The following is a 25,527-nucleotide window of genomic DNA, read 5'->3' on the forward strand; positions in this document are numbered from 1 at the left end:
GGTTAGCCTGGGACGAGCTGCCACGGCCCATTGCTCCCCTGGTTGCAAGTCTTGTGGGGAATCCTTGAAGTTTAGGAGGCGCATGCCTGTGGGGGAGGAGAGGGGGGAAAGGAAAGGCATGGGCATGCAGAGGTCTTGACTCAAGGATTCAGTTCCATGCCTAAGGCTCTCCAGGAGGGTTCTGTTTCCAGTTCAAATGTCTCTATTCTAAGGAAGTTCAGAGAAGCTCATCTTGCCCAGGCCTTGCCCTCCTCTGCCAAGAACAGAGGGGCCCAGGGCCCCATCACTCCCCAAAGCCCTAGATGTGAGCACTCCACCAGGTCCACAGAGAAGTTCCTGGCCTGGCACCATGGGTTCTCAGACTCGTAATTGTCTCCTCCCTTCAGGACGCACTGGGGGCAGGGCTGCAGAGTCTCCAGGTTCCTGGCCCTCCCTGCGCAGAGACAAGTCTGCACAGCCTTCACTCTGCTCCCCATCTCTCAGCACCTTCTCTGCATCCCCATTCTCCCAGAACAAAGCTGACTTCTGGGTGTGGCTAGACCAGCAAGACCCCAGTAAAAGACTGAATCTGCTTCAGACTGAAAATGCATTCCTGAACATTTTTCCAGGGGATGAAGGAAACTGGCATATCAGAATCTCCAAAAAGCCAGCCGGTTGGAGTTTTCCCTCAATGGGTATCTATTCTCCCCTCTGCCTGCCCCCCAAGAATCGCTGATTATGATTCCACTGTGTGACTGTATGCAAATGGCTTGCAGGCAGAAAAAAAAAAGGTTGATAATCACTGCTTTCAACCAGTCTGGTTGAGCCCAGACTGAGACTCACCTCACTGAATACACCAACTTTGACACAGTGTGAGGATTCCTTTTTCAGTGGCTCTCAGGTGCCCAGCTTGACTGAGCTTTATACTGTTGGCAGCCCCCCTGCTAACGTTCCCCTCTGTGACTGTGCACTGAGCCCAAGGCAGAGGCAGCAAACTGGCAGAGGCTTGCAGATGCCTTTTGTGTGGCCCACACAATTTTTTTTAAAAAGGAGTATTAGTTATCAGCATTTACAAAAAATTGGGAAATTTCATATAAAATCCCAGATTTTGGGATTCTCTTAAAGTCAAATAAGCCATGGCACACCCAGGCTGGCATGCCTGCAGGAGCTGGGTGGTGCCGCCTTCTTCAAACAGGGCAAGCATGTCCAGTTCAGTGCAGCCCGGCTCCCACCCTGCCAGTTGCTTTGGACCTGGACAGCTTCCTGGGTTGACCTTTCTCAGCCCACCCTGTAGGTTTGTACTCCTGGACCCAAGGCACCTCTTGCGATCCAGCAGAACAGGGTTCCTCTTTGCTCCTGGGCGGACTTTAGATCCCTGGAGACTTGGGTCTATCTCATAAGTCTTTTTTCTATTTTAGCAACTGAAACTGGTTGAGAGAAGAATCATTCTTTTTGAGGGTGATACCCTACCTGCTGGAGAGCCCTGGGCTTCAGGCCGGAGAAAAAAGCGAAAGCCGTACTGGGTTAGAGTGATGAGAAGGGAGCTGACGGTTTCTTTTCACCCTAATTGGCCTAATGTTGGGATGCCCATAGTTTTTCTCCCTGCTTCTTGCCCCCCCCCCCCACTCCTCCATGGCCACCCACGTGTGGCGCCCATGCACAAGCTGTTTGTACTAATTTTTGTTTTTTGTGTTTGATGTGGGTGCTCTAGACAAAGCCTAGTACTAAACCATGCAAAACTGGGCTGCCAGCTGAGCCCTCTGGTGACAATGACAGACAGTGGCTGACATCAGGGGAGCACAGAGCACCAGTAGAAATGAGTTGACTTCTAATATTCTTCGAAGCCACTTATTACAAGACTAGCATGCTCTCCTCCTGGCAAAGGTTCTACCCAGGAAAAGGTGAGATCAGACTGCTCCCTGAAAACCTGGGAATCATTACATCATCTCAAAGAACTGGGGAAACTTGCCCAAAGGGGAGATGGGGGGAACTCCAATCCTACAGACCTAGCTTCAGCCTCAACATCCAAAGGGGAAGGAAAGACAGGCATTGTCTGAGCTCTTACAACGCTAGGAACGTTCCCACGCATCATCTCAGTCCCACAAAAACTCCCTGAGCTGGGAACCATCACCCTATTTTTAGGGGAGCAAACTGAGGGTGGCAGATGTTAAGACACTTGACCAAGATGACTTAGAAGCAAGTAGAGCATCAGGGTTTGTGTGAAGCCTCAGCCTGCCACTCAGGCTATGCTCAGAGGCTGCCTCTCCCCGATCAGCCTCCCACCTCTCTCTGCTTTATTCTTCTTCACAGCTATTATCATACCTGTTACTGCATGATGTGCTTATGTGTGTGTTCACTTCCTGTCTGTCTCCCCACAGAGTGTAAGCCTCGGTGGCAGAGACCACCCATCTTGTTGCTGCTGTTTCCCTACCTGGAGAACAGCATCTGGTCCCTGGTGGACCTTTGTCTTTACTGCTGGATGAATAGGAGGGACAGCTCTTCCTGCCTCTCCATGCTGCTGTCAAAAAGCATCCCCTCCCTTATCTGCTCCTTTCTTTCCTTCCCCTCAAGAATTCACAACCTCCCTTCCACAAACCTCTAACACCAATCTCAGAGGCCAAGTCAAAAAAACATAGAAAAGGCAAATGGCTCTGTGTTCCTTCAGAAAGGGAGCTGTAAGGAAGGTTAAATCCCTGGAAATCCAAGAAAACTCTGCTGTGTGTAGAGACAGGCTTCCTCCTACAAAGGCAAAAGCGTTCATGTTGAGGAGGAAGTGATGGCTTATTGCAGACTTCCTTTTAAAGCGGGAGAAAGTCTGCAATAAACCATCACAGATAGCTTTGGCTATCCCTCCTATCCCACACGCATGCTGTTTTGCACCCAATCAAGTACTTGGAGATTTGGGATGCTGAAGCAACACAGGTGGGACTAATTAGAAAGTAGATGTGGCACAGAAAGCATCCAAAAAGTACAAATGCATCCCCAAAGTTAACGTAAGGACAAACCAGAGCAGTGGTCCCCAAACCCAAATTATCTAGGACAATGGCTCTTGAAGTGTGGTCCTTGGACCAGCAGCATCATCTGTGAATTTGTTAGAAATGCAAATTCTCAGGCCCATCCAGACCTACCAGAATCAGAAACTCCAATGCTGGGGCCCAGGAATCTGGGTGTTTTTTAAAAATATACTTTTATTGACTTCAGAGAGGAAGGGAGAGGGAGAGAGAGACAGAAACATCAACCTGCCTCCTGCACACCCCCCCACTGGGGATGGGGCCCGCAACCCAGGCATGTACCCTTGACCAGAATCGAACCTGGGACTCTTCAGTCCTCAGGCCAATGCTCTATCCACTGAGCCAAACCAGTCTTTTAGAACACTGACGTATACTAAAGTTTGAATACTACTGTTTTAGGGGACTAGACAAGTATCGATCTCTGGGTCCTGAAGATCCTGATTCAGTGGGTTTGGGATGGGGCCCAAGGAGACTGCAAGAGCTTCTGAGTTGATTCTGACTTGCACCCAGATTTTAAAACTATGAAACCTGAGGTCTCATCTTTCCCTGACCCCAGGACAGTGCCTTGAGTTTTAGACCCGTCTCCCACTATCTCCCAGTCACTCACTTACCACACAGAGCAATGATGTGGCTGCTATCTTCATGCACAAACTTCCTGGTGACAGCCTCCTCCATGATTTGCTTCACCTGCGGATAAATGGGCAGTATAGTCCTTTATTTTCTGATCAAAAGCCTGTGGACAAGTAAATAGCTTGGCTCTGCCCTCCGGTCTGGGCTCAGACACTTGCAGAGTAGATGATAGGATGGGAGGGGTGGGAAAGCCAACTTTCTTCAGCACAGACAGCTCCAAGCATTTTAGAAAGGCAACCAGAAAAAGATACACTATAAACCCACCAACCAATCAGTGCAGATGTTCTAGCCCAGGAGGAAGTACCCTGCTGTGAGAAACAGGGATAGGATGCTGTTTGCTCATCTGTACTGAGCTGGAGAAGGGCTTCTGGGCAGACGTACTGTCCTTTAGGGACAAACTGTCTCAGTACAGGCTGCAGATAAACAACCTGCCCCTCCTCTTCTCTGCCTTCTCCGAGATTAGGGGTAGGTACATCCAGGCCTTAGGGACACACTCTCCACACGCTCACAAGCCCAGCCCCTTTCTGTCTAGGTAAAATCCTGATGTTTGGGTTCCTCCTCACATGTAAAGCTTCCAAATACCTTGAAAATGGTCACACTTTTAAGAAAACACTTAAAAAAAACCCCGCCGAAACCGGTTTGGCTCAGTGGATAGAGCGTCGGCCTGCGGACTGAAAGGTCCCAGGTTCGATTCCGGTCAGGGGCATGTACCTGGGTTGCGGGCACATCCCCAGTAGGGAGTGTGCAGGAGGCAGCTGATCGATGTTTCTCTCTCATCGATGTTTCTAACTCTCTATCTCTCTCCCTTCCTCTCTGTAAAAAATCAATAAAATATATTTTTTTAAAAAACCCACAACTTAGTTTATTAACATGTACTGTAGTAGGTGTACTAGTATATCATAATTATACTTCTTGACGAATTTTCACAAACTGAACCCACCTATGAAACCAGCATCCAGATCTAGACCCAGAGCATTTGACCTGCACCCCAAAGCACCCTCCTCCATTCTACCAAGTTTCCTTCTAGTCACCACTCCCTTCAAGGGTACCCGCTATTCTGACGTCTAACATCATAGAGTAATTTTGTGGGGTTTTGTACTTTTACTAGATGGAATCACTCAGTATATAGTGTTTTGTGACTGTTTCTTTTGCTCCCCGGTGTGACTGTGAGATCATTTTCCGTTGTGTGAACACACCACAATTGAGTGGCCTTTAGGTGGTCTGCAGTTTGGGGCTGTTATGAATAGTGCCGCTATGAACATTCTGGACATGTCTTTGGATTTATATTTTTAGGCAAGGAATTTCTGATGCCTGCTTTCTGATTTACTAGATTTTTGCCAAATTGTTTCCAAAGTGGTTGTACCATGCCCTAGCTGGTTTGGTTCAGTGGATAGAGTGTCGGCCTGCAGACTGAAGGATCCATTCCGGTCAGGGCACATGCCTAGGTTGCGGGTGCGATCCCCAGTAGGGGGCGTGCAGGAGGCGGCCTATTGGTGATTCTCATCATTGATGTTTCTATCTCTCTCTCCCTCTCCCTTCCTCTCTGATATCAATAAAAATATATTTAAAAAAATACACACACAACAAAACGGTTGTACCAATCTACACTCCCATCTGTAGTATATGAGGTTCTAGGTGCTCCCAACATTTAAGCCAAGCACTTCTGATGTCCTGGGGGAACCTGCCGGCCAGGAGACAGATACAAATCCTGGAGATTAAAGGAAGAGATGACCTCAAACCCCCTGTAAAATGTTCCAGATAAAGTAAACTCCTGGCAGAGCTGGTGTTTGCCATTCTTTTGGGACCAGACATGAAATGTCTTTTTTTTTTTTAAATATATATTTTATTGATCTTTTACAGAGAGGAAGGGAGAGAGATAGAGAGTTAGAAACATCGATGAGAGAGAAACATCGACCAGCTGCCTCCTGCACATCTCCTACTGGGGATGTGCCCGCAACCCAGCTACATGCCCTTGACCGGAATCGAACCTGGGACCTTTCAGTCCGCAGGCCGACGCTCTATCCACTGAGCCAAACCGGTTTCGGCTTGACATGAAATGTCCTGATGCTGCCCTGGCTCCCATGTCCCTCACCCAGGACTGTACAGTGAGAAGGGTGGTAGAGCTTCTAAAGCCTGGGGGGCAGGGAGGAAGGAGATGGGGGCTCCTTCTCGCTTGAATTTGCTCATGGTTAGCAATTAGGTAAAGGGGTTCAGATCAATCTTGCACTATAATTTTTTTTAAAACTAAAAATGTTTTAAAACTGATTTGAGAGAGGGAGAGAAACATCAACTTGTTATTCTATTTATTTCTGTATGCATTGGTTGATTCTTACATTGCACTCTATACTCCTAAAAAAAGCTTCCCAGATTATTGACCAAGGCTGCTTGCATTAAACAGAGCATAATGTCTCAGCTCAGAAACCTGTGGGCATCTGACGCAGGCTGGCAGGGCAGACTTTTAGCTTAGGAGGACCTACAGGTGCCCCTAGAATTTGGATACCAGAGGTTCATTGCGAAAGGCCAGCCTTGCCTACAGCTATCCCCCATGTCTCTACTGGTAGGAGAAGAAAGGATATTTCTCTCAAAATTGAGTACTCAAACGGTAAGGGAACGAAGTTCAAAGCAGGTCAACCTTTGTCAGGTAATGTAACATAGCTGTGACATATTCTGGACATGTCTCGCATTTGTTTAGGAATCATTCTTGGAGTTTGCAGACAGCCTTCCACATACTGAGAAAAGAATCACTGTCTCCTCAAAAATCTTTCCTATCATCCCTGACTAACCCCAGATTTGAATCACACCAACAATCCTAGCACCTCTGGCCACAGTTTGGGTACGCCTACTTTTTGTTCTTGCTTATACTGTTCATATCCGTCTCTGTCACTGGACTGCTTGTTTCCTGAGGATAATCGTTGGGCTTTGAGATTTCTCTTTTCCTTGGGAGAACAGAGTTGGGGCTTAAGTGCTGATCTGATATACTCCTGGCCTAAAAAAAACTATTTCTTGGCCACTTCACAGCAAGGGCACAATGGAGCTCCGCGCCCACAGCTGGAGAGGTGATGGCTTCAACGACTTCTTTGCCAATTAGAGGGAAAGGAACAAATGTTAGGGCACAGTAGTCAGGCCAGATAATGCAGGAGAACCATCGAGAGCCTTCCAGGATTTTATGAGAACCAGACTCTTCTCCAATCCTGAAACTCTAGGAGGGGGTAAAGAACCCAATACGGTACCTTTTATAGGTGAGGTAGATATTGTTATCTCTATCTTAGAGATGAAGCAATTAATATCCAGAGAGGTTAAGTAACTTATTCAAGATCACACCGAGATAGGTCCAGACTATTTCAAAATGTATGCATTCCCACCAGACCTTGCAGTCTTCAAGATCAGTAGATTTAGTTACCAATCATTGAGTGCCTACTGTGTGCCCTGGAGACAGAGTAGTGGACAAAACAGACAGTTTTCCTGCCCCCCTGGAATGTACACATCTGGCAGACACAGAGGTAGGTCAGAGTTGTTCATGGCTCCAGAGGCCTAATCTATTTTAATCCATTCTGCGGGTTTGAGCTCTCCAGCTCTCATATGGGGGTGAGTCATTCATATGGGCACACACCCCCCCCCCCCAAACCGAAATTGAAATAGGCTTTAGGGCAGAGTCAAGGTAAAAGACGTTAGTTAGTAGAAAAAAGGATTCTTTTTCTGACATGAGGCGGGGGGCTCCTCAAAAGGGGGGGGGATCTGAGTCTTAAAAACCATTCTCAAACTCGCCCTCCCACCCACTTCTCTGGGTAAGGAGGTGGGCATGAATTGAGCAGCAGTGAGGTGTGAGGCGAACCCTCCCGCAGCTGCCACTCAGTTCCCAAAGGGTACCAGAGTGGGGTACAGGGCAAACAGGAGCGAAGTCCCCAAATCACCCGGTCAGCCTCACTAGGAGGCCAGCGCGGGGCCCCGCCCCCTCCCGAGTCCGCCCGGGCAATGCACGGGCAGCTTCAGTTTTCCAGAAATCGCCGCCACCCCTCCCCCGACCTCGGTCTCCCAGCGCAGCTGCCGTCACAGGGCGGGGAGCTGCAGGATCGCAGAGCAAACAAGCCCGGGAGCACCGGCCTAGCCCCTTGGACCAAGGGGCGCTGACCCCAGACCCGGGAGGAGGAGTTGGGAGCCGGCCGCTAGTCCCAGGGCCCCCCGCCCCGGCCCGGGGGCCTGCCAGCGCCCGAGCCCGACGGTGGGCGCGGACCCTTCACTGGGTTCCTCGGGCAGGGACGCGAGCCCCCGGGGGTCCTTGCCCCGACTTTACCTCCTTTTTCACGTTCCACAGCAGTTTCTCTTTGAGTGCGTCTTCCGCGCTGCCCATGGTGCTGCGGGTGGCGGAGAGGCCGCGTCGAGCGCCCCCCCAAACCCCCCTCGCCGCCTCCGCGCCTCTCGGCTCAGCGCCCCACGCGCAAAGCGGAGCCCCCGTCCGCTGCGCTCCCCGCCCGCCGCCGCCGCCGCAGCCACTGCCCGGTGCTCGGCTCCGCAGCCATGTTCTGAGCCCCGCACAGACGTCAGGCAGCTGGCCCGGCCCCTTCCCACAGCCGGGGCGGGAGGGGGGGGCGGTGCGCTCGGAGACCGGGGGCGGCCGGCCTGCGGAGTTTGCGCCACGCCGGCCGCTGTCATGGCAACGCGCCGGCTTCAGTCCCCAGGGCGGGAACCCGCATTGTGAGCACCTGCAGCCAGGCCGGCACAGCGACCCCGGAGGCGAGGCGCACCCCTGAACCCTGCGGCTGAAGAGAAAGTTGCTCGCGCGGTAACTGGCCTCAGTCCAGCTGGGCGCGCTCCCTGTTTTCTACCGGCTCGTTTTCCCGACGGGAAAGTCCGGGTGCCCCCCGCGCCTCCAGTCTGGCCACGGGAAAGGAAGCGGTGGTCCCCTGGCTGCAAGGCCAGAACTCCACCGCTGCTCTACTCCCCCTGCCCTCCCTTGCAAAGCTTGTGGGCAGGCGTGGGAGTGCAGGAGACAGGAGCTTCAAGAGGCCGACCCGGCGTCGTAGGGGCCGTCGCGCCCAGTGCGGCACTTGTTGCAGCTCTGTGGGAGGTGGGGGCGCGGGTTGGGGCAACCGGGACCCGCGGGGACTGTGCGGAGCCCGTGAAAGTTAGAGAAGCGCGTTCCACGCTATTTGCTTGCCTTCAGCAGCACCACCAGGGAAATGAGGGTCGTGAAACGTTGCTCAAAGTGATGCGGCGCACAGGCTGCTGCAAAGTCAGCAGCGGCGTGTGAAAAGCTGGGTGAGCGGAGGGGCTCTGCCCTCTTCCGCACGGATGGAGAAGCTGCCATTCAACATCGTCCTCAGTGATGCAACTTGTTAGAGCAAAACTGAATATAAGGAGAGCAAAACAGCTCTCTGGAAGTAACAGCGCAAACTTAGCGTCTACATTCGGCGTTTGAAAGCCCCCACAGACCGACAGCCGCGTGGGAAAAGTTTACCAAGCGGTTTTGTGAAGGCGCGGGAGCGGCGGCTAGGACCCTCGCGAGAGGACGAGGAGAACCCCGCCCCGCCCCTGGGAGGACACGCCCCTAAGGGAGGGACCGGAAGCACTCGTTCCGGGCCGGAAGTAGTGCTGACTTGGTCCACGTGAGCGGCAGCATGGCCGCCCACCGCTCAGGTCCGCTCAAGCAACAGAATAAAGCTCATAAAGGCGGACGGCACCGGGGTCGGGGATCCGCGCAGCGGGACGGCAAGGGTGAGAAAGTAGGGTTGGAGGGAGAAGGGCTTAGTCGATGTAACTGCTATTCTCTATGCCCAGTCTCAACTCCTACCTCCCTGGACCCAGCGTAAATGCTCTAAGGTGGGCGAGAAGAGGTCCCCTTTCTTGACCTTATTCTGGTCCCCTTTATGATCTCCCTCCAGGCCGTCTAGCACTGAAAAGCCTAAGCAAGAAGGTGAGAAAGGAGCTCAGCAGAGTAGACCAGAGGCATCGCGCCAGCCAGCTTCGGAAGCAGAAGAAAGAGGCGGTGAGAGGAGTGGGGATTGGGGATGGTGTGGCTTCACAGTTGTTCTAGGGCGGATAATGCCTCCAACTAGAAATATGACCTGGGAAGGCCGTAGATGGTGAATAACCCTGGAGCACATGCTAGTTGTGCAGGTCTAGATTCATGCTAGAGCATCCTTTGCTTTGGTCTGAGCTCCTGCCCACCCCCCAGGATAAACAGGTGGCTTTTTACAAGAGAAATGAATCGGGGTAGGGCATCCCTACATTGGAAAGGCAATAATGGAAGGAAGTGCTGAAACTGAGATATTCTCTGGTCCTTTCTATTTTCAGGTTCTGGCAGAGAAGAGACAGCTGGGCAGTAAAGATGGCCCTCCTCATCAGGTACTGGTGGTGCCCCTGCACGACAGGATTTCCCTGCCAGAGGCCTTTCGGCTGCTTCAGGATAGGGACACTGGAACAGTACACTTGAATGAATGGGGAAGGACCCACAGCTTTATGCTGTTATGCCCCGGCTTGAAACATCGGTGGTTTTTCACATCTGCAAGGCCAGGTTAGAGTATACAGTATTTTCTATCACTGTGTATGAGTAGTGATAATATTTTTTTAGTATTATGTGCTGATGCCAACCACCTCTTCCTACTGACTTTGTCTTCTATCTCCAGGAGATCTGCACACTGTGCTAGACTTGGCTAAAGTGGCTGATAGCATCCTGTTCCTCCTTGATCCACTAGAAGGCTGGGACAGCACCGGGGATTACTGCCTTTCCTGTCTCTTTGCTCAGGGCCTTCCCACCTATAGTAAGTGATTTGGAAATACTGGTGGCCATGAAGTAAGTGAATTAGCTCTTAGTGTGCACCTATATCTTGCATCAATGTGCCTTAAAAAAATTTTTTTCAATTACAGTTTACATTCAATATTTTGTATGAGGTGCCTTTTTATTTCTGGACTGCCCTTTGCCCAGAGGAAGAAGAGTATAAAGTTTGGTTTTACTCTGTAATTTCTTTAAGGTAGCTGAGTGTTGGGTTTCCCAGTGATCTCTGTGCTCACAAGTGTTAGCTTTTTTGTGAACTTGCTTGGGGAATTTTCATGTAGTGAAGCAAGAAGTCATGAAGCCCTTTTCTCTTTTGCTCCTAGCACTAGCTGTCCAGGGGATTTCTGGCCTCCCGCCGAAGAAACAAGTAGATGCCAGAAAGAAGCTAAGTAAAGTAGTGGAGAAGCGCTTTCCTGATGACAAGCTCCTTTTGTTAGACACGCAACAGGAGGCAGGGATGCTTCTCCGGCAGTTGGCTAACCAGAAGCAGCGGCATCTTGCCTTTCGAGATCGGCGGGCCTATCTTTTTGCTCATGATGCTGACTTTGTGCCTAATGAAGAGAATAACCTGGTGGGGACCTTGAAAATTTCAGGCTATGTTCGTGGACAGACTCTGAATGTAAATAGCTTGTTGCATATCATTGGACATGGTGACTTCCAGATGAAACAGATAGATGCTCCTGTGGATCCTTTTCCTTTAAACCCTAGAGTGATCAAATCCCAAAAGGACTCAGGCATGGCGATGGAGGTAAGATTGATGTTCTTAAAGAGTATGTATTGTTGCTTCATGTGTAAGCTGGTGTATGATGGAAACTAACTTCAGAGAAGGTAGTCTGCATGCCCAGACAACTACCCTAGTCCCTGGGGGTGACTGCTAGTTGGAAGTAAGGCACTAGTCAATTACAAATATGTTGGTATGTTATATATTTATCCAGCACTCTGCAGGTGCCTTACACAGCTCTGGGTTTATAGGAGACACAAGATGTAGTCTCTTTCCTCAGACAATTAGGTCAGGAAAAACAAATGGCAAACACCTGTGAAATAAAGATTGGGGAAGTGTGGTTGAGGTACAGACCTGCGGTGGGAGTTGTAAACTAATAAGCTTCACAGAGATATCAGACATCAGCAAGGTGTTGAATAGGGTGAATGTGATTTACAAGTTTTAGAGAGATGAAAGAATATCCTAGAATATAGAGACAACATGAACCTAGCATAATGGTGGATCAAAGGATTTCTTTGAACTCTGAAGAAATCAGCTTGATTGGGAATAAAGTATGTAACAAAAAGATAGTGGGGCCAGATTCTGAAAAGCCTCCAGTCAAGCAGAGGTATAGGCTTAAAATGCTAGGAAACAGAACCATTTGAAAACACTTGACACATTTTGGCTTTCTCTTTCAATTTATTTCATTCATCTTCTACGTGAGGACTATGTTATTTTTTCATCTTTCTGGTTACTATGTTAGATTTAGTAGATTTTTCGTTAATATTTGACTGACTATTACCTGTTTTTTGTTTTTAGATATGTGCTACAGATGCTGTAACTGACATGGAGGAAGACCTTAAGGTCCTAATGAAGGCAGACCCTGATAGACAAGAATCTTTGCAAACAGAGGTTATACCTGATCCAATGGAGGGGGAGCAAACCTGGCCCACTGAGGAGGAACTGAGTGAGGCAAATGGTTGGTAATGGCAGCTTGTTTGTAATTCAGCTGGCCTGGAATTGTGGATTTTGTCTAGCTGCTCACAGTCAAGACCTATAAGGTAGAGTGGGATGAGGATTTATTTAGAGGTTTGTCTCTTGTCCCCCAAATGCTTTCTGTTTGCTTAAGCAAACATTGGACACAGCTTTGCCTCATTTCTCAAAATCACTTACTATTTTCTAATGAAAACAACTTGGGATTCGTTGTAAGGTTTATTTAGTTAAATGTTGCTAGTTTTGAGGCAGTGGAATTAAATTTGGAAGTAGTAGTCTGTTTTGCCTATTGTGTCTGCTAGAGTTTTTGGTGTTGGCAGCAACATCTGGTTTTTCCTAGGTGAGAATACCCAAAGTAATAGGGGAAAGGAGGTATATAATTTACTTAACTCGTTTGGGCTTTTACAGACTTTTTGAAGGAAAGTTCCAAGGTGGTAAAGAAGGTTCCTAAAGGAACATCCAGCTACCAAGCTGAATGGATTTTGGATGAGGATGGCGAAAGTGGTGGGGAAGATGATGAATATGATGATGTAGAACATGAGGATTTTATGGAAGAGGAATCTCAGGTAAGAAAATAGTCCCTTAGGCCACTTCTGTATACAGCCCCAACTGCAAGGCAAAGTGCAATCCTGACCTTAAGATATGTGTTGTCAGTTGTTGTTTTTTTTTTAATTTTTATTGATTTTTTTTTTTTAGAAAGGGGGAGAGAAAAACATCAATTTGTTGTTCCAATTATTGTTATTTTTTAATCCTCGCCTGAGGACTTTTTTTTTTTTTTTTTCCCAGAGAGGAAGGGAGAGGGAGAGAGAGGTAGAACCATCAGTGATGAGAGAGAATCACCGATCAGCCGCCTCCTGCATGCCCCCCACTGGGGATTGAGCCCGCATGTGCCCTCGACTGGAATTGAACCTGGGACCCTTCAGGCCCGATGCTCCATCCACTGAGCCAAACCAGCCAGGGCCTGAGGACATTTTTTCCATTGATTTGTCAGATATAGTGGGAGGAAGGGAAGGAGGGGGAGAGAGAGAGAGAAAGACATGGACATGAGAGAGACACATCATTGTTTCATCCTGAATGGGGACTGAGATGGAACCTGCAAAGCCGGTATGTGCCCTTGACCAGGAATTGAATCTGTGACTCTTCAATCTGCAGGCCCACAGTCTAACCACTGAGCAAACTGGCCAGGGCTGCTGTTCCACTTATTTATGCATTCACTGGTTGATTCTTGTATGTGCCCTAACTGGGATCAAACCCACAACCTTGGTGTATGCATCAGAACAATGCTCTAACCAACTGAGCTACCCACCCAGGGCCTGTGGTCAGTTTTTTAAGAATGACTGGTTGCCGGGAATGAGACTTGTTTTATAACTGAGTCTCTCAGAATTAATACGGTTTGGACTAGGTGTCTAATAACTATTATTCTTAGCTTAATGGCTTTTAGGGTAGAGATAGGTGTGGGTTTCTTCTGAAACTGCAATCCTTTATTCCACAGGATGAGAGTAGTGAAGAGGAAGAAGAGGAGGAATGTGAAACTATGACTATTGGAGAGTCTGTGCGTGATGATCTATATGATGAGAAAGTGGATGAAGAGGCTGAGGAAAAAATGCTAGAAAAATATAAACAAGAAAGACTGGAAGAGATGTTTCCAGATGAAGTAGATACGCCCCGTGATGTGGCTGCTAGAATTCGGTTAGTCAACAACTCCAAAATCAGTTAATACATTTTTTATTTTAAATTTATGTGGCTCAGAGGTGTCAGTGTGACACAAAAGAAGAAAAACATTGTTCTGCTCCTGAAGGGCTAATGTTATATGTGGGAAGATAAGACATACATACAAGAAATTAATACATTACCAAGTTCTAGACTGTGGTGTAGACTAATAACGTTAACAGTACTTTAATAAGATTAATTAGCAATCTTCCTATGTGAACTAATACTCAATTGAATGTTTGGAGATTTGGGGGGATTTGGATAGAACCAAAAGAATAAAAGCATGGGGATTAGTCTGCAAACTCAGGGAGTTTGTTGGATGTTAGAGAAGTTAGGCTTTTATCAAGGACCATGTTCCTCAGGTTAAGGAGCCATCCCTGATAGGCACCAGGGAGCCACTATACATACTTTGTCCTTTGTCAGTGAGAAACTTGGGTTTGGTTCTGAAATACTTGTTAACTGTTTTGGAGTGTGCTCTTGATTTGGGCTATTAGGTTATCTTGAAGAAATAGTGATAAGAGTTCTTTTAAGTTAGAACCTTAGCCATATTATTGACTTAAGTGAAAGGGTAGCACCATTTAAATTAGACTATTAATTTATTTAAAATCTCCTATATTCTAGATTTCAGAAATACAGAGGCCTCAAGAGCTTCCGGACATCTCCATGGGATCCTAAGGAAAATCTTCCTCAAGATTATGCTCGGATCTTTCAGTTTCAGAACTTTACCAATACCAGGAAACGCATCTTTAAAGAAATCAAGGAAAAAGACGTTGAAGGAGCTGAGGTATCTGCCTTCCTTCATTCATCCCTACAATTTGCTTTTGTTTGCCAAGCTGCCCCCTCCTTTACTCCTCTTGGCAAGAGTCCTTAGTTTTGTGCTGCCCGTAGCTGAATTAGAGGAGCCACTGAGTCATTGATAAGAGTGATATTGGGAGAAGGGAGGTATCAGATATGTTAACTGGAAAAGTTTTGCCACAACTGAGTGGCTGGATAGTTGAGGCATCTGTGAAAGGCAATTTTGAAGGGCAGGGGTTGGCCTTATGAGACTTTTTAACGTATTTGGAGAAATGTTTCATCATTTTTGAGGCCTTAAGGGTAACTGTGTGGCTGTTTTCTGCTTTATCTGGCAGGTTGGCTGGTACGTCACACTTCATGTCTCTGAAGTACCTGTCTCTGTGGTTGAGTATTTCAAGCGCGGGGCACCCTTGGCCGCGTTTTCTTTACTGCCTCATGAACAGAAGGTTAGTGTCTTGTGGGAAATGGGAGTTATGCAACTTTCTGACCAGTTTTATCTGACAGTCTAACATTTTACTTGTGCCTGGCATTTTGCTCATTGGGATGCAAAAAAATAGGCCTTGAGGATTAAACCGGGGTGATAGAGAAGTCAATGATGGTTTAACCCTACATGTCTGAACCTGTCTGAGCATCTCAATGATGCAACCTGTGTGGTTCTGAGACTTCTCTGAGATAAGTATACTTGTCAGATCAGATTTTAACCAAGGGTTGGCAGCCTTAAAAATAAAGGGTGTGGATGCCAAGGTGTGGATCTTTTCTCTTGGAGGCAGTAGTCATGGAGGTTGGAGTGTATGTGAGAGCTCTGGCCTTTGGTCAGTGTGAGTGTTGAGGAAGAAAGAGGGCTTCATGAGTGTGATTTTGAGGTGTGTGGTGAGTGAGTGGCTTGAAGTCACTGAGCATGTGGCAGGTGTTGAGCTCTTGCATGTTAGACACCAGAATGTCAACTAGTACAAATGGGTACATGAAAGCTCTGAAAACCAGCCTGTGTTGGGTATAAATGCCAGTTGGTGTGAAGGTAAAAGGTGAATCTGTGTCTCATCATCTGTACCACATCAGATGTGAATCTGAACCTGTTAGTTTGGTGTGCCTTCTTTCAGGTTAAGCTGCTCTAGATATGAAGTTCTGTTTTTCTTTCTTGGTCTCTAGATGTCAGTACTGAATATGGTGGTAAGCCGGCATCCTGGCAACACTGAACCTGTGAAAGCTAAAGAGGAGCTGATCTTCCACTGTGGGTTCAGGCGCTTCCGAGCCTCACCTTTATTTTCTCAGCACACTGCAGGTAAGCAGTGGGGAACCTCTGGGTTCTTGTCTATCCTGTTGTCTCTTGGGAAACTGTAACTTTAGGTGAGGTGGTACAGAGCACACAATTTCAAATTCTAGGTCTCTGGGTTAGAGGCATTTTCAGTACTCTGGTTTAGAAGCCAATGATGTGTTTATTCAAAATGTCTGAACCTGTCTGAAGCATCCCAGTGATGCTACCTCTGTGTGGTGCTGAGGTTTCTCTGCCATGAGTATTTGTTCCAGGGTAGATTTTGAGTCAGAGGAGGCGGCTTTATAAAAATGATGTATCGAAGTGTGGAACCCTTGACATCTGATATGCCATTGGCAGTGTGGGTGAAGGCTAGTGGGTCATCCCCAGATAGATTAAGCAAGAGATGTGTGGCTTCTGAGATGTTGAGACTAGATGAGAGTTTGGAGAGTGGTGACACTTTTGTGGCAAAAATTATTGTGCTACAAATTAGGAGTGGGAAGTTTTGTACTAACTTGGGGGCTTTTGAATATGACTTATACACACTCAGCTCAGCAATGGCCAGAGGAAGATGATGAAGGCGGTACTAATGGGAGCTCTGGATAATTTCTGTTCTCACCACCAATGCTGTCTAAATGAGGGATTAACTTTTCTTTCTCTTAAAATATTTTACTTCCCTATACTTCAGTATTTAAAAAGGAGGAGGGTTTCATTGAAGGTAAAAACAGAAATTCCAGATAGTCCCCAAGATCTGAGGTCAGTAAAATACAGCCCTTGGGCCACGTCTGTCCTACTGTTTATAAAGTTTTGTTGGAATACAGTTTTGCTTTTTTAAAAAATATATTGTCTTGGCTATTTTTGTACGACAGTGACAGTTGAGTAATTAGAACAGAGACTCCATGGTCATAAAGCCTAAAATATTTACTATCTGGCCCTTTATAGAAAATGTTTGCCAGTTCTCACTTAAGACTAAACTGTTGATTTAGTGGACATATTCTCTATAAAGTACTGATTCCCAAATGAGGTAGGTAGGGGTGATATGTATTAGAATCACTGGAGAACTTTTTCAAACCCCAAATGTAGTCTAGGCTCAAATTCTGCCTCTGAAAAATCACTGTGATAGGGTCGGGTTGTACCTTTGAGGTGTATGGAGGCAGGAAAATATTTTGAGAACTAGTTGGGAAGAGAAACACAGGCTGTCTTGGGTGTAAGAGTTGCAGTGATACAGCTTTTCACAGGCCTCTGGATTACCTGTGGTTCCTCAAAATGTTTTTGGTTTTTATTTTTTAACCTTTATTATGGCAGCGGATAAACATAAATTTCAGAGATTCTTGACTGCTGACATGGCCCTGGTGGTGACAGTATATGCCCCAATCACTTTTCCTCCTGCATCTGTGCTGCTTTTCAAACAGAATAGCAATGGTAAGTTGAGTTCACAGAGGTAAACAGACTTATAGGTCTCTAATAGACTTAACATGGTTTTCTGTATTTAGATTTGGGAGCCAAATGGTATAGAGAAGGGGATGATAGTTTTCAGAATATCCCAGTCTCAGCCTCACAGTGGGTCTAAGGCAGGGGCGGGCGACAAATGGGGTTTGATCCTTTCTTCTTTTTTTAAAAAAAATACATTTTTAGTATTTTTTTTTTTTTTTTAAGAGAGGAAGGGAGAGGAATAGAGAGATAGAAACGTCGATGAGAGAAAAACATCATCGATCGGCTGCCTCTCGCACACCCCATACTGGGGGTTGAGCCTGCAACCCGGGCATGTGCCCTGACTGGCAATCGAACCAGTGACCTCTTGGTTCATGGATCGATGTTCAACCACTGAGCCACACCAGCCGGGCAATGGGGTGTGATCTCGCTTACAAACTGGAGCTAATTGGTAGAAGCTGCTCAAAGTGTTTTATATTCAGGATAGGTTCTGGGGACAGGGTCAGCAGGAATATCACTTAGTGATCTTTGCCATGGATCTAGGAAGGCAGCATAGTACATCCCTATTTTAAGGTTTCTCTAAGAATATCTTGCATAGGTCTTTAAATGGACTGGAGCAATAAATGCTTTGGCCTAAAGACTCTTGCTGCTCTGCTTTTGCCCCTTAGGAATGCACAGCCTCGTTGCTACCGGCCATCTCTTGTCAGTGGATCCAGACAGGATGGTCATCAAGAGAGTTGTTCTGAGTGGTCATCCTTTCAAAATTTTTACTAAGATGGCAGTAGTACGTTACATGTTCTTCAGCAGAGGTAGGTGTGAAGGGTGGGATCTGATTGCCTTTATGGGGTGAAGGTTGGGTGTACATTTTGCAGGTAAATGTATCTTGGTCTTCTGTGTGTTTCATTCTAAGAGGACGTGCTGTGGTTTAAACCGGTGGAACTGAGAACAAAGTGGGGCCGCAGGGGACATATCAAGGAGCCTTTAGGTAAGAGAATGTGGTGTTTGGAACCTTAGCTAGCTATCTCCAGTGCTACTAAGTGGCTATTAGGGCAGAAACCAGTGCTAAAATTTTATTTTAATCTCACCAACTTGCTGTGTTTTCTTTCTAGGTACTCATGGCCATATGAAGTGCAGTTTTGATGGGAAGCTAAAATCTCAGGACACAGTACTGATGAACCTCTATAAACGAGTTTTCCCCAAATGGACTTATGATCCATATGTACCAGAACCAGTACCTTGGGTGAAAAGTGAGATTTCAGCAGTGCCAGAAATGGACATGAAGTAATGGATACAATGGGATTCTGTCTCCTTGCTACTAGCTTAGCACCCTAGGGATGGGAACCTACAGGTTGTGATTGGGCAAAGTTTGTGTTACCTATTTTAGCCTGCAAGCCTGCTGTCCCTTTTTGCAAAAGATTTTTCTTGGCCTTGACAAGGTTAAGTGGATGTTTTTTCTATTGCTACTTTATCAAAAAAAAAAAACACACAACCTTAAATCTTACTGATATATCTACCCTCCATTAGGATGTTGAAAGCTGTTTAAGTAGGTAAGAAGTGGGAAGTTAACATTGACTAAGAAACAAAATTTCCAAGTGTCTAGAAAAACTGAATCACATTTCTTCCTTATGCATAAATTAAACAGAAACAGATTGATAAGGGGCTGGCCTTTCAGCCTGCTTCATCCAAGTTATGGAAGTTAAATCTACATTTCCACCACTGAGCACAATACAGATGTTCTTTACTTCTGGGGAAATTGTTTGAAAATGCTGAGACAGAACAGCAGCCACTCCAACAGCAGCTGTAGGTTCAATAAGCAGTTTCATCCTCTCCCATACCAGCTGGGTTGCATACTGTTGGTAGAGAGGGAGTAAGAATTAGTGAAACGGGAGAAGGAAAGCCTAGTTGGTGGGCCTTTACACTTAAAAGCTAAATGTTATATATACATATGCTTGCCAATGAAGAGCTAGTCTTTTTTTTTTTTTTTTTTTTTTTTTTCATTCTAACTCTGCTTCTGATGAGGGTTGTCCCAATATCTAGAGCGCCCTCCCAGTCATGAGTCACCAAGTCAAATCCCCAGTGGATGAGTTGCTACCTGCAAGAGAAGTATCTTTTGCTTAAAAAGTTGCTCCGGTCTTTGGTTTTCTTTCCTGTTGGAGCCTCACCTTAATTTCATCCTCTGTGACAGTGAAGACATCATCCACAAGGTCCCTTATAACAGGCCAGGTGTTTAGGCCAATGCTGGATTTGACACCATCTGCTATGGTTTCTGGAGGACAGGGATTGGGGGTCAGTTCCCCTTTCAGTTTGGACTTGTAGCAGTCATCTGCATTCAAGGGTTCAGCAGCATATACCTTCACAGTAGGTCTCAAAGCCTGGGAAGAGGAATAGTAGACACCTTACCACTAGCCACTGCCTGCATGCCTGCAGTAAAATAGGTAGTACAGGTAACACCTTTCTGACCAAGTAAGAGCCTTCTCTGATAGGTGTAATGAAAATATGACCTTAAAGCACTTTAAATCGTATGCCTAATACTGGCCTTCAGTTGCCTAGATCACATCTGGTTCTATTGGTAACTTGAGAAAACAGTAGCCCCTGACTTGGATAGTAGGTTGGTGAGATGGAATTCAGGGAAAGGACTGTGATAGGGTGCCACTCACTGTTACTGCTTTTGTGCTGTACAGTCATAAATTAAGGAAAGGGTGGTGAGGCAGAGAAGGGCCTTTCATCTCATTTGCTAAGAAATGAGAACGGCAGTTTAGGGGGAATGTTGAGCAAGTACCACAATGTACTATGATGTGAAATAAAATCCTCTATGCCTAAAGTGGGGAGTCTTCCAGAAGTTGTTTTCTTACCTTAACTGTAATTGCTATTCCAGCAATCATTCCTCCTCCTCCTACAGGTACCACCAGTGCATCTACCAAAGGAACCTTTAGTGAAAAGAATATAAAGTATAAGTAGGCCTGTTAAACACCAGTTTTATATGTACATATTAAATAGTTGATTCTACAGTCAAACATCAGATTTACCAGTAGTTCAGCAAGAACTGACTAGGCTTTTACCTGGTTCAGCACTTCCATGGCAATTGTCCCTTGCCCAGCCATCACTGCAGGTTCTTGATTGGGATGTACCATGATGCCTTCCGTTTCTTCTATAATTCTTTTGGTAATACGTTCTCTGGACTGAAAGAGTACATTATTTTAGCATACTTGTTCTGTATTTAGTAGTGTTTTCAACAAATTAGATTTAAGCATTTAACCCTTTATTGGCCATCTACTTTTTTGAGACTTTGGGCACTGGGAATATAACTGAACAAAACAGTCCCTGTGCTCCAGGGAGTTATGTTGTAACTAGAGGCCCCATGCATGAAATTTGTGCAAGGGGCTTGGCCTGTCGCAGCCCAGGCTGCCTCATGGCCCTGTCCACTGGTCATTCTGCCGCCTGGTCTAATTAGCGTATTAGCTCTATATGTTGGGGAGGGGCAGAATATAAGTAAATGTATAGTATGTCTACATGCTATGGAGAAAATTTATACAGGGTACTTACAAAGGGCCGCTGATAAATGATATTTTAATAGATGTGAACCCAGAATATTCCATGGAAAGTAATTCCAAGTGCAAAGACTGCAAAGCTCTTGGCCTTTCTGAGAAACTGCTAAGTGCGGTTGGGGTGGATAACTGGGAGATGAGGTCAGAGTGATAGGAATGGGCCCGTCCATCGGGCCCGTCCGTCTAGGCCTTAGATGATTGAAGAACTTTGGTTCCCACTGTGTATGAGATGGGAAAACGCTGGAGGAAGAGAAGTTCTAACTTATTAAGGATAGCTGGTTGCTCTGAAAACAGACTAGAGGGACAAGGGTGGAAGCAGAGACACCAGTTAGGCGGCTGCTGAATCTACCTGAGAACTGATGGTTTGAATCAGTAATGGTAGAGGCTGCTAGAAGTAGGTGAATTATGAAAATACTTTGAAAGTAGGTCTAAAATTTGGATGTGGAGTGCAAAAGTTACCAAGATGACTTCAACATTTGTTTTTAGCAACTAGTTTGCCATTTACTGAGATGAGGAAGACGAAGAGGAGCAATAAAGGGGGGAATGAGATCATTTGGTTTTAGACAGCAAGTTTGAAATGCCTATTAAGACATCCAAGTAGGGACACTGAGTAGCTGTTGGATATACAAATCTGGGTTAAGGGCAAAGTTGAGGACTGGAGTTGGCATATAGATGGGTGATATTTCAAACTATGAGACTAATGTGAATGTAGATAAAGAAACGATTAGGCATATATAAAAGGAAACGAGCCCTGGCCTGTGTGGCTTAGGAGGTTGGGCACTGTCCTGTGCACCAGAAGGTTGCTGGTTCAATTCCAGGTCAGGCTCAACCCCTGGGTGGGGGCCATGCAGGAGGCAGCTGATCAATGTTTCTTTCCCTTTCCCTTTCTTTAAAAAATAAAATCTTTAAAAAAGAAAAAAAGGGAAACAGGAGCCTGAGAAGAAGTACCCAAAAATGTAGGAAGAGAAATTTCATTTGACAGTGAAAACTGGTAAGATGTTACTGAACATTGCTCCCTTTCTCACCTCGTCGCTCTGTTCACTGTAGACTATAGAGGCTCCATAGGCTTGTATTGCCAGTTTTTTACAGTTGGGAGCTGTTTGGGGTACCACAATATAAGCAGGAATTCCTGAGATGGAGAAACACAGTTAGTACAAATTGGGAAAGTTTAGGGTAGAAATTTCTGTTCAGTTGCTTGTAATCAGATAGGGACTTGGAGAAATTCCCACAGCTATCACCCACTTCACTGAAAGTAAGGATACTTTTCTACTCTAACATCCTACCCAGGACCCGGAGAAATCAATAAGTACCTTCCAATTGGGCAGCATAGGCGAGAGCCTGGCCATGATTTCCACTGCTGTAAGTAACAACAGCTTTGGGCTTTTCAGAAGTGATAGGAATCAAACCTCTGATTGCATTAAGGGCACCACGAACCTTGAAAAGAAAGATTGAATTCGTATTTGATTAAAGTTTCTTAAAGAAAACACACACACCAAGGAGCTTTACTAGATTTTCTCTTCCTAATACTGCACATCCAGTCCATCACTAAATCTTATCTATTCTACCTCCTAAATATCTTGTGTGTCTTCTTTGCCACTACCTTGGTGAGGCCTCATTTTTCAACTTGTGTGTTATCAAACCTCAAGTGATCCTGCTTCAAGGATCATTCTCATCTAATATTTCCACTAGATTATTAAAGTGATCTTTTAAAGACATGTTATTTTTTTCTTTGACTTCCCTTTTTATTTTATTTTTTAATCCTCACTTGTTATTTTCCCATTGATTTTTAGAGAGAGGGAACGACAGAAACATCGATGTGAGAGAAAAACATTGATTGGTTGTCTCCTGCGTGAGCCCCAACCGGGGCACGGGCTGGGGAAGAGCCTGCAACTGAGGTATGTGCCTTTGACAGGAATCGAACCTGGGACCCTTAGGTCCACAGGCTGACGCTCTATTAACTGAGCAAAACTGACTAGGGCTGAATGCCTTTTTTAGTAAAAAAAAAAAAAAAAAAAAAAAAAAGTACAAATTATAAGTTACAGCCTTTCAAATACAAATCTGCTTGTATCATTGTTGTAGCCATCCTAAATTGTTTCTAGTTTCCCTCCTACCAGGTTAGCTCACACCCCTGTACCTCTGAGCATGCCATATCTCTACCTGTCGTTCTTTCCCCCACTCCCTTATCTGGATAAAAGTACACATCCTGTCGAAACCGGTTTGGCTCAGTGGATAGAGCGTCAGCCTGCGGACTGAAAGGTCCCAGGTTCGATTCCTGTCAAGGGCATGTACCTGGGTTTCGGGCACATCCCCAGTAGAGGGTGTGCAGGAAGCAGCTGATTGATGTTTCTCTCCCATCGATGTTTCTAACTATCTCTCTCCCTTCCTCTCTGTAAAAAATCAATAAAATATATTTTAAAAAATTTTTAAAAAAAGTACACATCCTATAAAATTGGGATCAAACTCATCTGATTCAACTTCCTTGATCTCCCAGGCAAAATTAGTAACTTCATTCTCTCTTCTTTCATGGCACTTTGTATATGTATATATCTCTCTTAAGACGTTTCTCATCAACCTATTTGTTGACCAGCCTGCCATCTCCTGCAAGTTGGATATAGGGCAAGGCCTTGGCAGAAGCAAAGGGAAAAGGAACTTTTAAAAAATATATATTTGTATTTATTTCAGAGGAAGGGCGGAGAGAGATAGAAACATCAATGAGAGAGAATCATTGATAGGCTGCCTCCTGCACACCCCCTACTGGGGACCGAATGAGCCTGCAACCTGGGCATGTGCCCTTGACCAAAATCAAACCTGGGACCCTTCAGTCCATGGGCTGACACTCTATCCACTGAGTCAAACCGGCTAGGGTGAGAATTTTTTATGTTTTAGTGTAAAAGCTCTCAGTTTATGGTGGGAGAAAAGGTAGATTCTTGAAATCTTAAAGCTATCACTTAACAGGTACTGACACCTGTCAGGTACTGCACTAAATGCAGCTTTCAGATTTTTACCTGAAGGATCGTAAAGCTCAACTAATGGTAATGAATCAACACCAGCCGTGGGCAAACTACGGCCCGCGGGCTGGATCCCGGCCCGTTTGAAATGAATAAAACTAAAAAAAAAAAGAAGACCGTACCCTTTTATGTAATGATGTTTACTTTGAATTTATATTAGTTCACACAAACACTCCATCCATGCTTTTGTTCCGGCCCTCCGGTCCAGTTTAAGAACCCATTGTGGCCCTCGAGTCAAAAAGTTTGCCCACCCCTGATCAACACACATAAGTCTATCTTTTTGCATAGAAAAGGCACTGACATACTTGGTAGAAAAAGATTTTATGAGGCCCTAGCTGGTTTGGCTCAGGGATAGAGCGTCGGCCTGCAGACTGAAGGGTCCCGGGTTTGATACCAGTCGAGGGCATGTACTTCAGTTGCAGGCTTGATCCCCACCCGGTCAGGGCACGCGCAGGAGGCAACCAATCAATGTGTCTCTCACAACGATGTTGCTCTCTGTCTCTCCCTCTCCTCTCCACTCTATCTAAAAATCAATGGAAAGATATCCTCGGGTGAGAATTAAAAAAAAAAAAAAAAAGATATGAGGATTTAGCTAGGTTTAGATCTTTTATAATCATAATAAGGTATCAATAGCAAGCTGACACAAAGTGAGTGCTTAAACTTGGATATACAGTAATCCCACTCGCCCATTTTGCTTTGCAACAGTTCAGGGTGATGTTTATTGTCTCCATTTAATCATTAGAAGTTTCCTCTTTCATTCTCATATCCTAGTTTGGACAGTAAAAAAGTGGCTTGTAAACACCTGATGCTAAGTAACCAGAACTTGATCAAAGGAAAACTACAACCCTTTCTTCAACTATAAGAAGATGTTCTACCTCACTCAGTAGTTAGGAGAATCTAATAAATTTAATATGTGAAAGGGATTGAAAAGATACACGCCACACTATCAAAAGGGATTGTTACCTTAAAAGATCCAGTTTTCTGGAAGAGTTCACATTTGAAGTAAAGATTGCGCCCTGTTACTTGATTCAAAATGGAGCTTGTTAGCACTGGTGTGAAGTGGATAAAATCTCGAATGTTGATATGAGCTTTTTCAACATCAGCAAAGGAGATGCAGTACTGAGCACACATTGTTCTGAAATCCAGGAATAAAAAAGGGGTAAAAGCAAAAGTCAACATGTTCGATGAAAAGATTTTGAAAACGCAAAATACAGACCTATTGAATATACAAGAGTGAACTACAATGTAAACTATGGACTTTGGGGGGTAAAGAGTTAATATAGGTTCAATTGTAACCAATATACCTTTCTTGTGAGCGATGTTGATAATGGGGAGGCTATGCATATGGGTGGGGGGGGGCAGGGGTTTTATGGAAAACTCCTGCCTTTGGATCAATTTTGCTATGAACCTTAAGCTGCTCTAAAATATATATATTTTTTAAAAAAATAAAAAGAGCCCATCTGGTGTGGCTAGGTTGGAATGTTCCGTACACACACACACACACACACACACACACACACACAAAGGGTGCAGGTTTAATTCCCTGTCGGCACATACTTAGGTTATGGGTTCAAATCCCTGGCCAGGAAAGGCAACATCACATTGATGTTTCTCTCTCATTCCCTTCCTTTCTCTCGAAAATCAATAAAAAACATATCCTTGGGTGAGGATTAAAAATAAATAAAAAGCCCTGGCTGGTGTTGC

General features: G+C 45.6%; 3 protein-coding genes and 2 non-coding genes across 10 annotated transcripts in view; 3 read left to right on the top strand and 2 right to left on the bottom strand.

The window, feature by feature from the left end:
* SGSM2 (small G protein signaling modulator 2) overlaps positions 1-8,064 on the bottom strand; it is a 36,618-nt gene extending 28,554 nt beyond the window's left edge. Inside the window, exons 1-2 of the mRNA XM_023762832.1 lie at positions 7,912-8,064; positions 3,602-3,677 (exon numbers count right to left, since the gene is read on the bottom strand). Coding sequence (XP_023618600.1) covers positions 3,602-3,677; positions 7,912-7,968 — 133 coding nt within the window. The 5' untranslated portion in view covers positions 7,969-8,064. The remainder of the gene's footprint in view (positions 1-3,601; positions 3,678-7,911) is intronic.
* Positions 8,065-9,180: 1,116 nt separating this feature from the next.
* TSR1 (TSR1, ribosome maturation factor) lies at positions 9,181-20,091 on the top strand. Of its 2 annotated transcripts, XM_006099167.3 has the most exons (15): positions 9,181-9,332; positions 9,500-9,603; positions 9,912-10,131; positions 10,244-10,378; positions 10,716-11,140; positions 11,912-12,071; positions 12,494-12,651; positions 13,578-13,774; positions 14,417-14,579; positions 14,926-15,036; positions 15,737-15,869; positions 17,145-17,261; positions 17,939-18,079; positions 18,181-18,255; positions 18,380-20,091. In XM_006099167.3, exons 1-15 carry the CDS (start codon positions 9,236-9,238, stop codon positions 18,553-18,555), a joined length of 2,412 nt encoding a protein of 803 aa, XP_006099229.1. In that variant the 5' UTR covers positions 9,181-9,235; the 3' UTR covers positions 18,556-20,091. The 2 variants fall into 2 exon arrangements, with proteins under 2 accessions (XP_006099229.1, XP_023618555.1); XM_023762787.1 differs by lacking the exon at positions 17,145-17,261.
* LOC111828004 lies at positions 15,172-15,263 on the top strand. The gene has a single exon (XR_002831758.1). It is a non-coding gene; the product is annotated as a small nucleolar RNA SNORD91 family (small nucleolar RNA).
* LOC111828003 lies at positions 16,004-16,098 on the top strand. Its single transcript, XR_002831757.1, has one exon. It is a non-coding gene; the product is annotated as a small nucleolar RNA SNORD91 family (small nucleolar RNA).
* The window catches only part of SRR (serine racemase), a 33,104-nt gene continuing 26,345 nt past the window's right edge, over positions 18,769-25,527 (bottom strand). For 4 of the 5 annotated variants that reach the window (XM_023762790.1, XM_006099168.3, XM_023762789.1 and 1 more), the window contains 7 exons: positions 24,787-24,958; positions 22,126-22,249; positions 21,841-21,944; positions 20,330-20,449; positions 20,123-20,197; positions 19,433-19,642; positions 18,769-19,120 (listed from right to left, as the gene is read on the bottom strand). In XM_023762790.1, coding sequence (XP_023618558.1) covers positions 18,905-19,120; positions 19,433-19,642; positions 20,123-20,197; positions 20,330-20,449; positions 21,841-21,944; positions 22,126-22,249; positions 24,787-24,954 — 1,017 coding nt within the window. In that variant the 5' untranslated portion in view covers positions 24,955-24,958 and the 3' untranslated portion in view covers positions 18,769-18,904. Of the gene's footprint in view, positions 19,121-19,432; positions 19,643-20,122; positions 20,198-20,329; positions 20,450-21,840; positions 21,945-22,125; positions 22,250-24,786; positions 25,352-25,527 lie in introns of those variants that run through there. The other variant, XM_023762788.1, reaches the window with a different exon arrangement.

Source organism: Myotis lucifugus, unplaced genomic scaffold, assembly GCF_000147115.1.
Source record: "Myotis lucifugus unplaced genomic scaffold, Myoluc2.0 scaffold_262, whole genome shotgun sequence".
Taxonomy (NCBI): Eukaryota; Metazoa; Chordata; class Mammalia; order Chiroptera; family Vespertilionidae; genus Myotis; species Myotis lucifugus.